Source organism: Molothrus ater, chromosome 8, assembly GCF_012460135.2.
Source record: "Molothrus ater isolate BHLD 08-10-18 breed brown headed cowbird chromosome 8, BPBGC_Mater_1.1, whole genome shotgun sequence".
Taxonomy (NCBI): domain Eukaryota; kingdom Metazoa; phylum Chordata; class Aves; order Passeriformes; family Icteridae; genus Molothrus; species Molothrus ater.
This window is the reverse complement of record NC_050485.2, coordinates 2,833,317-2,849,029: the sequence shown is the minus strand read 5'-3', so window position 1 is coordinate 2,849,029 and position 15,713 is coordinate 2,833,317. Positions and strand designations below refer to the sequence as shown.

General features: G+C 48.8%; 2 protein-coding genes across 2 annotated transcripts in view; one reads left to right on the top strand and one right to left on the bottom strand.

Annotated features, from left to right (window-relative positions):
* SGPL1 (sphingosine-1-phosphate lyase 1) overlaps positions 1–8,969 on the top strand; it is a 32,988-nt gene extending 24,019 nt beyond the window's left edge. Inside the window, exons 7-14 of the mRNA XM_036385570.1 lie at positions 518–606; positions 1,294–1,399; positions 1,824–1,922; positions 2,662–2,811; positions 3,736–3,974; positions 4,485–4,631; positions 5,499–5,619; positions 5,703–8,969. Coding sequence (XP_036241463.1) covers positions 518–606; positions 1,294–1,399; positions 1,824–1,922; positions 2,662–2,811; positions 3,736–3,974; positions 4,485–4,631; positions 5,499–5,619; positions 5,703–5,843 — 1,092 coding nt within the window. The 3' untranslated portion in view covers positions 5,844–8,969. The remainder of the gene's footprint in view (positions 1–517; positions 607–1,293; positions 1,400–1,823; positions 1,923–2,661; positions 2,812–3,735; positions 3,975–4,484; positions 4,632–5,498; positions 5,620–5,702) is intronic.
* A 395-nt stretch (positions 8,970–9,364) lies between these two features.
* Positions 9,365–14,871, bottom strand: PCBD1 (pterin-4 alpha-carbinolamine dehydratase 1). The gene is made up of 4 exons (XM_036385571.2): positions 14,624–14,871; positions 11,395–11,526; positions 10,987–11,067; positions 9,365–10,477 (listed from the first exon to the last, which is right to left on the bottom strand). The coding sequence occupies exons 1-4, from the start codon at positions 14,624–14,626 to the stop codon at positions 10,379–10,381; spliced, it is 315 nt and encodes a 104-aa protein (XP_036241464.1). The 5' UTR covers positions 14,627–14,871; the 3' UTR covers positions 9,365–10,378.
* Positions 14,872–15,713: the final 842 nt, after the last annotated feature.

Below are 15,713 nucleotides of genomic sequence, written 5' to 3'. Positions count from 1 at the left end.
TCAGGTTCTGGGAGGGTTTTGTAGCTGAGGAGTGCTGCCAACCCTGAGCTGACTCTGTGCCTCAGTGTGGCACTGCTCCAGACCTAATAAACCCTGCTGGACTGCAGCTGACTTAACACAGAGTCAACTTTGTTTCTGTGTACGTGGCATAATTAATCTGTAATGCAGATAAACAATCCCCAGGTAATCAAGAGCTTAAGTACCAGGAGTTTTATGAGGTGAGGTGACTGTGCAATGTGGTTCCCTCCTGCTGGGCTCTGGAATTCTATACTTTTTGTTTGTTTTCCCTTTCCCTCATCCCATTTAAACGGAGGATTCAGCATTTAAATGTGCATTTTCAAGCTGAGTGTCAGAAAGCTGCCTCCTCTGTTCAGTGGCTTCTGCTGCCCTTTAAGCCCTGAGTTGTCCTGTGCACTTTGAAGCAGAGTCAAGAAATGCTGTTCTGCATCCTCTTTTTGCTTTTCCCTCCTGCAACACCCATTGTTACTTTTCCTGTTTACTTCTTTTGTGGTGACAGATGACATCTGGGGGCACTGAGAGCATCCTGATGGCCTGCAAGGCATACAGAGACCTGGCTTATGAGAGAGGCATCAAGCAGCCAGAAATGTGAGTGGTGCCACCACAGCTTTTTCCTTTGGGGGGCTTGTGGGATTTACTCTCCCCTTGAGCTGAGATGGTGCTGGACCTCAATAATCCTTCCTTTCATAGCTCATAGCCATCTCTTCCTTGTCCATCTCTGTCTGGAGGAGAGAAACCTGGGTGAAAAGAAGAGTTCAAAAGCACAGAAATTTTAAAGCAAGCGGCCTGGGGGGCACAGATGTTGCTGGGGCAGCTGTATTTTGGCAATACCTGTCTGCTGCTCCAGACAGCCTGCTTGGATCAGCTCTGCTCTCCAGCAGAGATTGTCAGGCCCTTTGAAGTATTCAAGGGATTTGATTTATTCACATCAAAGAAGGCTTAGTGTGAAAACTCTGAGGCTTGAGAGTTGGGCTGGTTGGAGCTCAAATGAGGAATTGTGCTAATCATTACACTGCTAATAGAGGATTTGCTGTCTCTAATGTGCTGTCTCTTTTCTTGATGGTGCATGGGAAATATTCCTCTGGTTAATTGCTTTGAGGGGAAAATGTTAAAGGAAACAAAACACTGGTGGTTCTTTTCTTCCCTCTCTAGCATTTAAGGTTCTGATAATGATGTGAGGCCTCAGAAAACAGGGTTAATTGAGGCTGTTCATGCACTGCCACTGGAGATGGGAGACAGCAAATGTTGCATTCATTTGATCTGTTCCTTCTCCAGGTTGGTCCCAGTGAGTGCCCACGCTGCCTTTGACAAGGCAGCACACTACTTTGGGATGAAGCTGATCCAAATACCTCTGACCAAGGCTATGGAAGTGGATGTTCAGGTATCATTTTAGTCTCTCTCTATGAGGAAGTTAACATTGCACAGCTGCTAGGCAAGAAATCTGCCTGTCCAGGTATCGAGTCAGTGGATAAAGAGGCAGGAATGCTTTGTGGAAACAAAAACCAGCATGAGTAAGTGTCATTGCAGATGGAGTTGTATTTGAAATAACTGGATGTTATCCCTTTGTCCTGTGGGCTTCATTTAGACTCACGTAATTTATGTATTTCTTAAATAGCCCCAGATTTCAGAGAAAGGTGAACAAAAATATGATGGCATTTCCCAGTGGATGAGTGGTTGTAGCTCATTGCTTTCCTCTCTGTACTCTTGTATGCCTTGAACTCTGCATGTTCTCACTCTTTATCTTTTTTGGCAGGATGGCACTTGGTAAAATGGAATGTGAGCATCTTCTCTCTTTAAATCTTCAGGCAATGAGGAGAGCCATCTCAAGAAACACAGCCATGCTGGTCTGTTCTGCTCCCCAGTTCCCACATGGAATTATGGACCCCATTGAAGAGGTGGCAGAGGTAGGGTACCCCTACCTGTAAGAACCTGTGTGTTGTAGCAGTAAAACCAGCACAAGAAGGGTGGAGGGGTTCCAGGATGCTGAGCAGTGAATTTGGTGGGGGGATCCCACTGGCTGGAAAGGTATTACTGTCCTCAAATGAGCTGTTTGCCAGCAGCAGGGTATGTAGGATGCAGTTGGGACTGAGGGGGAGTGTGTCACTGTGAGACCAACCAGAAGTGCTCATTCTTTGCTACCTGAAAGGAAAGAACACCTAAATGGCTCACCTGGTGAAAAGGCTTTGATTTATGGCCTGCTGGTTGTAGCAAAATTGGCTGCTGAGGGAGAAGGAGTCAAAGGGCTGGGATCTTATTTTCTGAACACACCTCTTGATTTCTTTCCTCTCTGTGCTCCAGTTACTTATTTTGTATGTGACCAGCCAGGGCCTCTGACATTCTGTTCATTTGGCTCACACCCTTTTATTTTATTGTGCATACTCTTTTCAGACAATGTTGTCACATTCCTTGTGGCATTTTGGTAGCTTGCTGTGTTTGCCAATTGTTTTTCTTGTGTGTGGAAGGCAGGAGAAGGCATCTCACAAACAGCCAGCCCTTCCACATCTCCTGCCCTCCACAACTTGAGAGTGGTGTGATGTTCTCAAAGGGTTCAGTGAACCTTTGACTGTGAAATACCAAATATGTTTTGGTGACTGGAGTTTGGCTGCTCCAGCCACATCATTTTGATCTCTTGTTCCCACACAGCTTGCAGTGAAGTACAAAATCCCCTTCCACGTGGATGCCTGCCTGGGTGGATTCCTCATTGCTTTCATGGACAAGGCAGGGTTCCCCCTCAAGCGTCCCTTTGACTTCCGTGTGGAAGGTGTGACCAGCATTTCTGCTGACACCCACAAGGTGAGGACAAGGGTCTTCCAGGGCTTTCAGTTTTGAGCTGTGATTCCTGTTTGCCATCCTGGCCTTCAGGCATTTCTTCCCTACTGTGTGGAGGAGCACTGAGGTGCAGGGGTAGGGGCTGCTCTGTTCATGTGCTTTGTGCAATGTGCCAAAGTCCCCACCTTATCAACCAGAGCAGAGCACTGAGTGACACATCCAGTCATTCCATGAACACCTCCAGGCATGGAGACTCCACCACCTTCCTGGGCAGCCCCTTCAACCCTGACAGCCCCTCTTTCCCCTTCCACAAAGAAACTTCTCCTGATTTCCAACCTTAACCTCCCCTGGCACAACTTGAAGCTGTTTCCTCTTGTCCTGTCACTTGTTTTCTCTGAGCAGAACCTGACCCCCCCCGGCTGTCCCCTCCTGGCAGGGAGTTGTGCAGAGCCACAAGATCCCCCCTGAACCTCCTTTGCTCCAGGCTGAGCCCCTTTCCAGCTCCCTCAGCCCCTCCTGGGGCTCCAGCCCCTCCAGGACTCTCTGGCTGGGAGGGCCCAGAACTGGACACAGCCCTCAAGGGCCCCCAGCACAGAGGGACAATCACTGCCCTGATCCTGCTGGTCACACTATTCCTGATCCAGGCCAGGTGCCATTGCCACATGGGCACATGGTGGCTCATGTACAGCCACTGTCACCAGCACCCCAAGGGCCTTTCCAGTTTTCCAGCCCCTCTGCTCCAGCCTGGAGCTGCAGGGGCTTGCTGTGACCCAAGGACAGGACCTTGCACTTTGCCTTGCTGAACCTCTGCCCATGGATCCAGCCTGTCCCAAGCCCTCTGCAGAGCCTTCTGCTCTCCAGCACATCAGTAAATGGGATCTTGGTGAGGACCTGGATGCGTTCCTGTGCCCTCTTGCTGCTTTCTAACCCTTTCTGTGCCCCTTGCAGTATGGCTACGCTCCCAAGGGCTCCTCGGTGGTGCTCTACAGTGACAAGGAGTACAGGAAGTACCAGTTCTTCGTAGCCCCTGACTGGCAAGGAGGAATTTATGCCTCCCCCTCTGTGGCAGGCTCCAGGCCTGGTGGGATCATAGCTGCATGTTGGGCAACCCTGCTGCACATTGGAGAGTCGGGCTACGTTGAGGCCACGAAGAGGATCATTAAAACAGCTCGTTTCCTGGAGTCAGAGTAAGGGTTTGGATCCTGCTGGACCCCTCCTCCAAAACTGCTTTTGGTTTGTTTTTCCCTGATACCTGCTGGGCAGTTCTGGGAGAACATTTATTTGTGCCCAGATAGCTGAGGGGTGCAGGCACCTTCACGCAGCTTGGCTTTGAGAATTCCTTTTGCCTCAGCCGTGGCTGAAGGGGAATCTGGAGGGAGGACAAAAGAAGGGTTGTACTTCTCCTTGTTGGGGTGCTTGGGTGGCTATGTAAGAGAAGCTGATTTTCTGTCTTCCCTTGCTTTTCTGTCTTCTCTCTTTTCAGTTGTTTCCTGGGTTTACTTGACTTTAGGGTGTGTAATGACCTAGGTCCTCTGGCAAGCCCCAATGGCATGGGCTGGGTGTATGATTTTTGGGTGGGAATGTGCTGCCATCTCTTCCCTCTTGTAGCTTTTCCTTTAAGGCTCCAGCTGGGTGGACAGAATGGCTGAATACTGTAACATTGATCAGTCATTTCTTTTCTCCTCTTTCTTTTCAAGGCTGAGAAAAATCGACAGCATCTTCATTTTTGGGAAGCCAGAGGTGTCTGTCCTGTCCATTGGCTCGGACACTTTTGACATCTATCGATTATCTAATTTTTTAGCTGCAAAAGGATGGAACTTGAATGTCCTACAGTTTCCACCAAGGTGAGTGTGTGGAGACCAGGGAGTGATGTATTTAGCAAGATGCTCAACTTCAGGCCATGTAGCTCTCGTGATTTGCTGAGTACTGTTGTCCATAGCTGATAAATTGTGTGTAGAATTTTCCTCTGCACAGCAGGAATCATTTTTGTAATTGCCATTACACAGCAGTGAAGATAAAGTAATAGTAATTTTAATGAGCCTGGCAGAGGACTTTCTATTTACCTCTGTCTAATACAAGCAGAAAAATGTAAATAACCAAGGCTCTATCTGATGTTTAGTTAACTGAGGCTTTGTAGATTGATTTATTGATTTTTGCTGTCTTCCTCCTGCCCGCTGAAGGTGAAGGAAATCAAAACAACAGTCAGTGGTTGATCATTTTCAATGTAAAATTAATCTTTGTCAGGACTTTCCTTAAGTGGGAAATTGGGCTTTTGTGGGCGGAAGGGGCCAGTGCTCCCAGATGCAGCTGCACTGAAAAAAATTGTGAGTGACCATGTGAAGCAAAGTCCAGAGAGTCTGAGGTGATAGCTCAGAGGTGGGTGCTTCCTTCTGGTGATGGGTTAGAAGCTGAGGAGGAAGGAGAGGGAAATGATGGCAGGGGTCCCTGTGCTTGCAGGCAGCTGCATTTTTCTCACCAGAGGTACCTGGAATGAGGTGAGAAACTTTAACCTAATTGTGAAGTCAGGAAGGAAGAAGGAGCTGGTTGTAGCAAGCATTTTGCAGGGATTCTCCTTAGTGGGAATGCTGATTCAAGGAGATACCCAGTTATCACTGGCCACAGAAGGGCTCAGCTGCTGTTGGGGGCTCAGAAAAGATGGAGCTGTGTGTACTGGAGGTGGTTAATGTGTGCCCTCTGCCCTGCCTGCCCAGCATCCATCTCTGCATCACGCAGCTGCACACCAAGCCTGGCGTGGCTGAGCAGTTCCTGAAGGACGTCAGGGACAGCATCCAGGACATCATGAAGGACCTCAGTGCCAAGACCACGGGCATGGTGAGGAGGCCAGCACACAGTGAGGAGGGGGTGTTTGGGCTGAGGGTGTTTCTCCTGTGTAACAGCCTCTCTTCTCTGCTTAGGGAGCCATCTATGGAATGGCGCAGTCCGTCCCAGACAGGAGCCTGGTGGCAGAGATTTCCCAGGCCTACCTGGATGGCCTCTACAGCACGGATGTTCTCAGCACTGAAAAGCACATGAACGGCTCTCCCAGCCACCACTGACTGTAGTGCAACAATCTGTGCCTTGCCAGCCAGCACTGGGGTGGTTCCAAAGGTTTCCTAGGGAAAGAGATTGCAGTTCCTTTGTTCCTACAATTGCAGGTCTGAGGGTGGCTTGATCTGGAAGAATTCCTTCCCTGTCTTAGTCTCTTCTGAAATCTGCATTGTTTTCATGCCCAATTTCAGTTTTAGGGCTTTTCCTCCCTCCCCCCTGCCTGTTTTCATCATGGCTGTTGATGGTGAATTGAATGTCCATTCCACAGCTCCGAATTCCTCAGGTATCCTGCGTGTCCCTTCATTCCATGTTGTTTCTCCTCCTCAGACCTGGTATTCAGCCAGTGTCCAGCCAAGTGTTAAATTTGAGTTCTCACATTGTGTTCCACGGCTCCAATCTTCCTGGAAGCTAATGGCAGACAGTAAATTGGAAATTTTGTTTTCTCTTGAGTATTGCTGTAAGCTGCTGCATTTAACAGACCTTGCTGGGAGCCTTATATCTGTGTAATGCAGAACTGATAAATTGGCAGAGGGAAGGTAGTCATGGCCTCCCTTTGAAATCTGAGTGAGACTGCAATCAATATCTGCTGAGGGGGAGAAAAAAACAACACAAACTCCTTTTCTGGAATCTCTTGAACAACAGCAGAAGTAGAAACCAAGCAGGTGGCATAGGGACAGGACCTGGAAGGTACTGAAAGCCCCAGGTACACTGTGGCTGTTCTGCTCCCCTGCCTCTTGTAGAAGACATGCATTGACCACCCAGGAGTGCTGTTTTCCCTTGCACAAATCTGAGGGAGGTGCAAAGCTCATTTCACTGTTCAGAACTTGAAGGTTTTACACTGTCCCCTCAGGATGCTGTAGCAGAGCCAGCCAGCCCTGGCCCCTGTCACAGCCAGGGACGTTGTGCGCAGAGGGTTTTTTTATCCACGGTCTTTTAGTATCAAAAGGTGACTTTTGTATTAGCAGTAATCTCAGCTCTTTGCACTGATTCTTTTAAGGCACATTCTCAAAAGGGCATTCACCATTGTGCCTTGATGCTTCTCTGGCTTTTTTTTTATGGCAGGCCAGGGAGGGTTGGAGGGTTCAGCTGTTTGACCGTGACCTTGGTTGTGGTCGTTTCTTTATGGTACTAATTCTGAATACAAACCTCAAAGGCAGGCTGGCCTCAGAGGAAGAAGCACCCTTGCCTGTTAGGTAGGATAGTAGTTGTAATGAGCCAAGTCCCTTCACAGTATTACAAAGATGCTGGGAGAAACAGGGGAAAGGATGCAGCAAGTCAGAGCTGTTCCAGCCTTGGGCACGTGGCTCAGCCCTTTGTATTTTTTCCCTGCTGTTTTTAGGATGAGAGGGTTTTCCCAGCACAGCCTTGTGGCCTCAAGGACAAGCCAGAATCTCTCAAGTAGCCTTGGAGTTACTCCTGCAGGGCTTTCCCATGTTTCCTCTCAGCTTTTTGCATGGAGCAGAGTTTCCCAGGCAGAATCCCACATGTGGGTGAAGACTTCATGCTGTGTCTGCACAGTCCTGTGCGGGGCATCTGAAGGCATCTCTCTGCTCCAGCCTGTTAGCCTGAAGCTGGCCCTGGCTGCAGCACAGGAATTTAAAGGAATGAGAAGGTCACTGACTAGCTCTTGCACAAACCAGCCCAGGCACTGTGGGAAGGATCCTGGCTTTCCAACAGCTTTATTCCCTGTGCTAGGAGACACAAGCATTTTGGCCATCTGCCCTGAGCTTGATGACTTCATGCAAGTCTCTGAGCCCTTTTGAAATCATTGAATTGCCTGAGAGTCTCTTGATGGTGATATCAGCTCTGGCAGTTTGTATTGGACCTATTTATTCTCTCAAGGTCTTGCCAATGTGACCATTACTGTATCTCTGAGTTTGGAGACAGTCTTCAGTGTCTGGCTACTGTGATGGTTCTCTTTGGAACCGAGATTTAACAGAACAAAAAAAAAAAAAAGGGAGGTACTCTTTTTGTTTCTGCTTTAAAAGAAAGAAGGGGTGGATTGGGGTGGGCTGAAGGAGAGCAAAACTCCCTTCTCTTCCTTCCCTGGTTGCATTTTCCTCCCAAGAAGTAGGTGGATCTAACCAGATCAGTGCTCCATTTCACACTTTTGGATGTATTTGAAGATGTTATTTGTAAGTCAATGTATTCTATTCTGGGCTTTGCTCATTAATAATATTTGTGGGTTTAATTGTTCCATGTGTATTTGTCCTATACTGTAAATGTTATCCTGTGGTCAGGAGTAGGCCACTGTAATTCCCTGGTGTGTAGTTTTTATTCATCCTTGTCACCTAACATGTAATCTGCATCCACTTTATCATGCCAAATGGTCCTGGAAAAACAGATTTACAGGCTGTGTGGTTGTTTTAAAGACAAAAAAGAGAAGAATTTGATGAACTGGATTATGATCTGAAACTGGACGGTACTTTTAGACCTGGAGGGATCCTTGCCACTGTGAATTCCTGCAGGATTTCCTGCTTTTCCAAGCGGGACACTCAATTTGTTGCTTGTACAAAGCACTCCCAAGGGATTCACCTGTTTTTAGGTACTAGAATGAAGAATATCCAATGGGATGGACCAAGAAGAGATGTGTGTCTTCATGCCATGGATTTCATCTGCACTTTTCTGATGACTTGGGGGAGAGGGGAGCGGAAGGGTTGCGTACAACACAATAATACCTTGCCTAATAAATCCACAAGGACTTTTTAATGGACAAATGAGATGAGTTGATCTGATGATGGCAGTTTTCTGCTTTGCTCTGATTTGCCCCTGGTTGAACTGGAGGCTGAAATAGCTGGAGAGCTGGTGAAAATGGCCCTGGTTTGTATTAAAATGGTGCATTTAGCTATTTAGGCTCACTGAGCTCTTATTTTCCTGCTTCAGTGCTTGTTTGAATGAATGTGAACCTGGAATTTGCTCATGCACAGCCTGGTCTGTGGCAGGGAGGATGGTTTATGAATCTTACTAACTCTGCCTGAGGGCTGCTCTGTCCTTCTGTCAAAATGAAGGTGGTGTCCGTGTCTGCATCTTGTGTGTGATGTTCAAGGATGCTGGAAGTTAAGAGCTATGGATTTTCTATTAATACTTTGTAGAACTTAAAAGGGTTTAAAAAAGAGAAGAAAAAAAGACTTGAACTGGGTGTTTGTAGTGTTTTTCCCCAGACTGTGGTGCTGAAATCAAATGCTGTTGGTTTCACATGAAATTGTTCATTTTATCAGTGAAGATCCTGCACCACCAAATCCACCCACAACCCCATTTTGGGAAGTATTCCACCCTAAGCAGCCCTTGCCCTGGTGCCATGCAGCTTTTGTGCCTTTTGGTTGTCCTTTCCCTGTATTTGTGCCTTGGCAGTGATTTTACACAAGCAGTTTTTACCTGCCCTGGCTTTGATCCTCTCTGTCTTTCAGACCCCAGTCACTCTGATGTGAAGGCACCTGCCATTTCTGTGTGAAGGTTTTTTGTGGCAGCAGCACCTTCTTTAGAGCAGTCAGGGAAACCTGTTGGTGTCATTTGGTCAGTGAGGCCTCTCTGCAAAGAGCCACCAGGTTCAATGAGATGTTTATTGTAAACATTTTCAGTTGGTATCCCAGGAAAGGCTGGCTCCAGGTTGGGGTGAGACCACGTGCCTGATGTAATACTGCTGGAGAGGAGCTACAGCAATGACAAACTGCACAGCACCTTGCTGCTTGGACACAGACAAGCCAAAGGGGTCACAAAATGAGTTTTAAGCACATTCCACGAGGTAAGGAGCAACAACAGGGGCAGGATGGGGGCAGGCTCTGGACAGATTTACTGGTGTAACTTGACTCTGGAGGGACATCGACCTGTTGGAGCGACTCCAGGGGAGGTACCAGGATGATCAGAGGGGATGGAGCACCTCTGCTATGAGGAAAGGCTGAGAGAATTGGGATTGTTCAGCCCAGAGAAAAGAAGCTTAGGGGTGACCTCATTGCAGCCTGCCAGTGCCTGAAGGAACCGACAAGAAACACGGAGAAGGATTTTCTACAAGAGCACGTAGTAACAGGACAAGGGGAAATGATTCACACAGAATAGGTTTAGATGGGGTATTGGAAAGAAATTCTTCCCTGTGAGAGTGGTGAGGCCCTGGCACAGGGTGCCCAGAGAAGCTGTGGCTGCCCCTGGATTTCTGGCAGTGTCCAAGGCTGGGTTGGATGGGGCTTGGAGCAGCCTGGGATGGTGGGAGGTGTCCCTGGCCATGGCACGGGGTGGAATGAGGTGATCTTTAAGGTCCCATCCAACCCAAACCATTCCGTGACTCTGTGATATGACTGTGATATCACAGAGGCTCAGATAAGAGGCTCAGCAGCTGGGGCTGTGGGATCACATGGCTAAGGAAGGGTTTGAGGATGGAATGTGCAAGATCAGAGGTGGATACATGCACCCTGAGCAGTGCCTCCATCCATCTGAGCTGCGCTGGGGGGGCTGCCGAGGTGTCAGGCTGTCTGGATCCAGGATCTAGCTTGGAAGTGGGAAAAGGCTTTGGCTGCAGGGCACAGTGGGGTTTTGGCTGGTGGATCCCTGCTCAGGAGAGGGAAGCTGCCACCTGCTCGATGAAGCTGGCCAGGTTGATGTCTCGCTCCGACAAACCCCCGCAGTCGTGGGTGCTCAAGGTGATGTGAACCTAAGGCAGACAGACAGGCCCAGAGTTGTGGACAGAAACAGCAGGGCTGCTTCCCTCAGTGCTGCATCTGATGAGGCAGTAGCTCCAAACTTGTTAGCAAAATTCCCTGCGCTGGCAGAGGCACTCTGGCACTTTGCCTGGTTTTTCTCCTCTCTGCAGCTCATGCTGGCCACAAGCTGTCACTGCCACCCCTGCCTTGGTCACAGCAGCCACCTGTGCCCATTTTCAACTCACTCTTTTCCCCAGAAGCTTTTCCTGTGGCTGCTGCTTGATACAGATTTTAATAAGCAATGCTGGTGCCAGCCTTTGGCAGCTACTGCTCAGCTGGACGGGATAAAAGGAGGAGGAAAGGATCTGTAGTAGCTGAAGGCTGGCTGTGATATGGGAATAGCATCTGAGGGAAAAGGTCCTGCTGATGAGAACAGCACTTGCTGCTCCTGTTTTATCCCTCAGAAGAGGGAGCTGCTCCCTGAAGTGCTCTGCTTTGTCCTCACCATCGTGTTCCTTACCTTGTTGTACACATTGAACCACTCAGGATGGTGATCCAGTTTTTCTGCCTGTAGAGCCACTCTGGTCATGAAGCCAAAGGCCTGCAGGGTAAGAAGGAAAGTTAATTCAGAACCATTTACCCTGCAACATACTGGTTTTCACTCCCATTATTAATAACTTTACACTCCCTGTGGCTTCATAACCCAACCAAATGCAAGGCCTGGGCTATTCTGGGAGTTTTCTGTGGGTTCTTCTCTTCCTGAGGAGTGTTTCCCAGACAAACTGTGCTGGGTTGAGCCCTTTGGTGTCTTGGGGAGATTATTTTGCTCAGCCATTCCATTTCAGGAGAGACACAGAGGGCTTTCTTTGGCTGAGCTTTGCAGAGGGGACTCCCAGTGTGCAGAACTCTGTGCCCCTGATGTTCATACCCGGTTGAAGTCCTTGAAGTGGAACTCTTTGAAGATGGCATCTCTGCCTTCCACCTCGTTCCACCCCACAGCTCTCAGGTTTGGCAGCAGCTGCTCCCTCTCCTCTGTGCTCAGCCTGTGGGCTTTGCCTGCCTGGAAAGGGAAGAGGAGCAGGTCAGTGTGGCAGAAAAGGGATGAAGCAGATGTTGAGAGCAATGAGGCATCCATGGATTGTGGAGTTGCAGCTGCAGAGTGGGTGGGAGGGATGGAATATCAGTGTCCTCTGCCCCCTGCCTGGAGTACATCCTGCATCTACCAACAAAGTCCAGCTGGCCCCTTCTGTCCTCTCACCTGCAACACCTCCCACAGTGCCTGAGGTACTAAAAAATGATACCTGAGTGAAGTTATAATCTTCAGGGGAAAAAAAGAAAAACAATCAACAGCTTAAAAAGCAGAAGCTCTTGTGATAATTTCTAGATCTGAGAGTTGCTTTAGGGTTCCTGAAGTAGGAGGGCCTTTTTCCCTCTCTTTCTTTCCCTCTCTTTCTTTCCCTCTCTTTCTTTCCCTCTCTCTTCCTCTCTCTTTATTGGGAGCTTGCTTTTGAGGAGAAAGAAGTGCTGTGGATCAGAGATGAGTCACACTAAGCTGCAGTTCAGCTCCTTTTTCCCCCTCTCCTTTATATTACAATAGATTTTAAGAGGCTGTTTCAGCCTGTGAGGAACAAAGGGCAGAGGGAGGGATTGTGGTTGAGCTCTGCCTTGGGCAGAGCTGCTGGTACTTATTTTTTAAGGGGTGGTAGTGGGGGAGCACTCCTCAGGCTTTGAGGAGTGTTTATAGGCAGAGATGAAACTAAAATGAAGCTCTTGGGGATGGGGGCTGCCTGAGCCAGCTCTGCTCTGGCTCAGTGGGAAGGCAGGAGTGAGTGCAAACGGGCACTGCTCTCTGAAATGTCATGTTCTGGCAATTAAAATTCTTTCACAGAATCACAGATTGTTCTGAGTTGGAAGGGACCCACAAGGATCATCAAACTCCAGCTCCTGGCCCTGCACAGGACAGCCCCAAGAATCTCACCATGTGCCTGAGAGCATTGTCCAAACACTCCTTGAGCCCTGGCAGGTTTGGGTGAGTTGATCTTTCCAGCTGGTGATGATAAAGAGCTCCTTGTAATTTATTTTCCTTTGTGTGCTGTAGAGCCAAGTGTGGCAAGTTGGATATGAGTCCTGAGAAATCTGGCTCAGTGTTTTGGTGGGTATTTGATCAGCAGCCCCTTGAGAGGCTTTGCTTGGGCAAAGCTCAGAAATGGCGTTGGGCAACTGAGGCAAATCATCCTCTCCTGTGCTTTCCCTGCTCACAGGCTGCACAAAACCAAAGGACCAGCTGTGAAACTGATGGTTTTGTGGGTGGCTCTTGCATGTTTGGGGAAGACTGGAATGATGACACCCCATTCCCGTGGCTGTGTGGGTGCCTGCCTACCTGTGTATCCCTGCATGGTATGGAGAGTGCCAGTGTCACTGGGGCTGGGATGCTTCCTGTCCAGCTGCAGGAGTTTTGGGGAGGGTGTTCCTTGCCTCTGCATATTTTGGATGAGCCCCTGGCAGCCCTGGCTCTGTCACCCCCCTCCCCACCCCCGAAATGTCAACGCTGTGCTGGCAGGGAAGGCAGTGAGCAAACAGGACTGAGCTCAATAAACCCGGAGCCGTTGCCCTTCCCTGCTGATGGTGAGATAAGCCGGGCACAGGTAGCTTAGCAACTGGATAAGGTGGGGACAGAGGATGGCTCTGCTGGCAGGGAGCCACCCGCGGGGGCTCTGAAGGGAGCAGGACAAGGGCTGCACCAGGATTTGGGATCAGGGGCTGAAACTTCTCCATATCAGTGCTAAAAAGAGGAAAGGTAAAAGCTGGAGGGCTGTAGCTTGGAGCAGAGGGGTATGGATGTAGGGGGCTGGGTTCCAAACCAGCCTTCCCCGGGCACAGCAACAAAGGGACTTGGTGTAATTGTTCTTTTTCTCTGTCGTGACTCTGTGGGAGGATGGCCCCCGGGGCTTTTTCCAGCCCAGCTCCTCCCAGCACCAGCGGGAGGCACGGCCAGGCTGAGGTTTGGCACCCAGAGCACCCAGAGCCAACTCCTCTGGCTGTGTCAGAGGGCAAACCCTCTGCCTGGAGCACCCCCTGCCTCCATCCTGCTCCACTCCATCCCTCTCCACCCCAGGACATGGGACCAGCCTGCTGCTTTTGTCAGGATGGCATGTCAATGCTTTCATGTGCTCTCACTCCTTAAAAACACACTCTTCTCGTTAGGGAAATGAAATTATTTTGTTTTTCTCTGCTGGTTCTCAACTGCCAAAAAGCTGGGATTTTAATTTTTGGTTTTTTTTTTTTTTTTTTTGCCAGCAGGAAACCAAGTAGATGCATTGTTCAACTGAGGGAAAGGAACCAGCAAGGGAAATTGGGAGAATCTGAACCCTCTTTGCTCTAAAATCTTCCCTTTTAAAGAACCATGGAATGGTTTGGATGGGAAGGGACCTTAAAGATCATCCAGTTAATGGGCAGGGACACCTTCCACTACCCCAGGTGGCTCCAAGCCATGTCCAACCTGCCCTTGGGCCCTCTTTGCTCTAAAATCTTCCCTTTTATCAAATCGTGGAGTGGTTTGGGTGGGAAAGGACCTTAAATCCCATCCAGTTCTGCCTCCTGCCATGGCAGGGACACCTTCCGCTATCCCAAGAGGCTCCAAGCCCTGTCCAACCTGGCCCTGGGCACTTCCAGGGATCCAGGGGCAGCCACAGCCTCTCTGGGCACCGTGTGCCAGGGCCTGCCCACCCTCGCAGGGAACAATTTGTCCCCAGTGAAAGGCAGAATTTCCACCTAGGAGAAGGCACACGGGGCAGCCCTGGAATGCTGTATTCCACGAGGCTCTTTAGCTGCGGTGGAAAAGCCGATTTCCAGCCGGCCCGGGCGTGTTGTGGGGCTGTGCAGATGGAGCACACGCGGGGGTCGTCCTTGCCCTACAGAATGTGAGGAGGGGGCCATTCCTGGCGGATCCTTTCCCTCCCCCTTCGAAGAGCCTGGAGAGCGAGCGCTGCCTTTGCAAAAGCAGCAGGAGCCGGCGGAGCTGCCGCGTTACTGATTAACCACAGCGCTCGCTCCTTTCCCCTTCCTCCTGCCTCCCCTCGCACCCTCCAGCTGCCGCTGGCGCATTTCTGCCTCGGCCAAGGCACAGCGAACAGCCGGCTTGCCCAGCAGCCACTCACCATGGCTCTCGGTGCCCGCGGGGTGATGCTGGACGCTCCGTGCCCGCCGGGGGACGGCCGCTCCCGCCGCGCCGGATCCCGCCGGGGCCGCGGCTCCTCCGGGCCGCCGGAGGCGTGGCGAGGCCACCGGGTCCGCCCCCAGCCCTGGCCACCTGCCTGTGGGGCCTCACGGGCACCGGGGCACGGCCGGACGGGGGCTCTGGGAGCCCTGCACCACAAAGCCGCGATGGGTTTTGCCCCCGCTCCTGCGGGTCGCTCCCTTCATGTGAAAAATGTACATTTTATGATTGGCTTTTTGCAAATATTCAACTGAATTATACATTTTATATGTATAAATTAATAAATATATACATATACACACACACATTTGCACATATTGTATATATATACACACATATATTATATATATATACACATAGAATATATGTATATACATATATATATGTGTATATATCTGTATATGCATATATTATGTGTATATATCTGTATATGCATATATTATATGCGTATACATATATTATATGTGTATATATCTGTATATGCATATATTATACGTGTATATATGTATATGCATATTTTATATGCGTATACAAATATTATATGTATATATATCTGTATATGCATATATTATACGTGTATATATGTATATGCATATTTTATATGCGTATACAAATATTATATGTGTATATATCTGTATATGCATATATTATACGTGTATATATGTATATGCATATTTTATATGCGTATACAAATATTATATGTATATATATCTGTATATGCATATATTATATGCGTATACATATATTATATGTGTGTATATATGTGTATAAATATATGTATACATAGACATATACATATTATATGTGTTATGTTTGAAAGTTATGCTGTATTCATTCTCTTAAGTAGTGTGTTAAATATAGTTTTAGGCTATAACATAAGGTTAAAATAGAAACTGTGCTATGTAAGATATTTTTTTAAAGAAAGGACTCACGCCAAGATAGCAGCCACAGGACACCCAAATCTTTCAGAGAAAGAGAATTTATTGCTCCATTATCGAGTTCTTCCCACCTCCCTCAGCCCTGAAGACTCA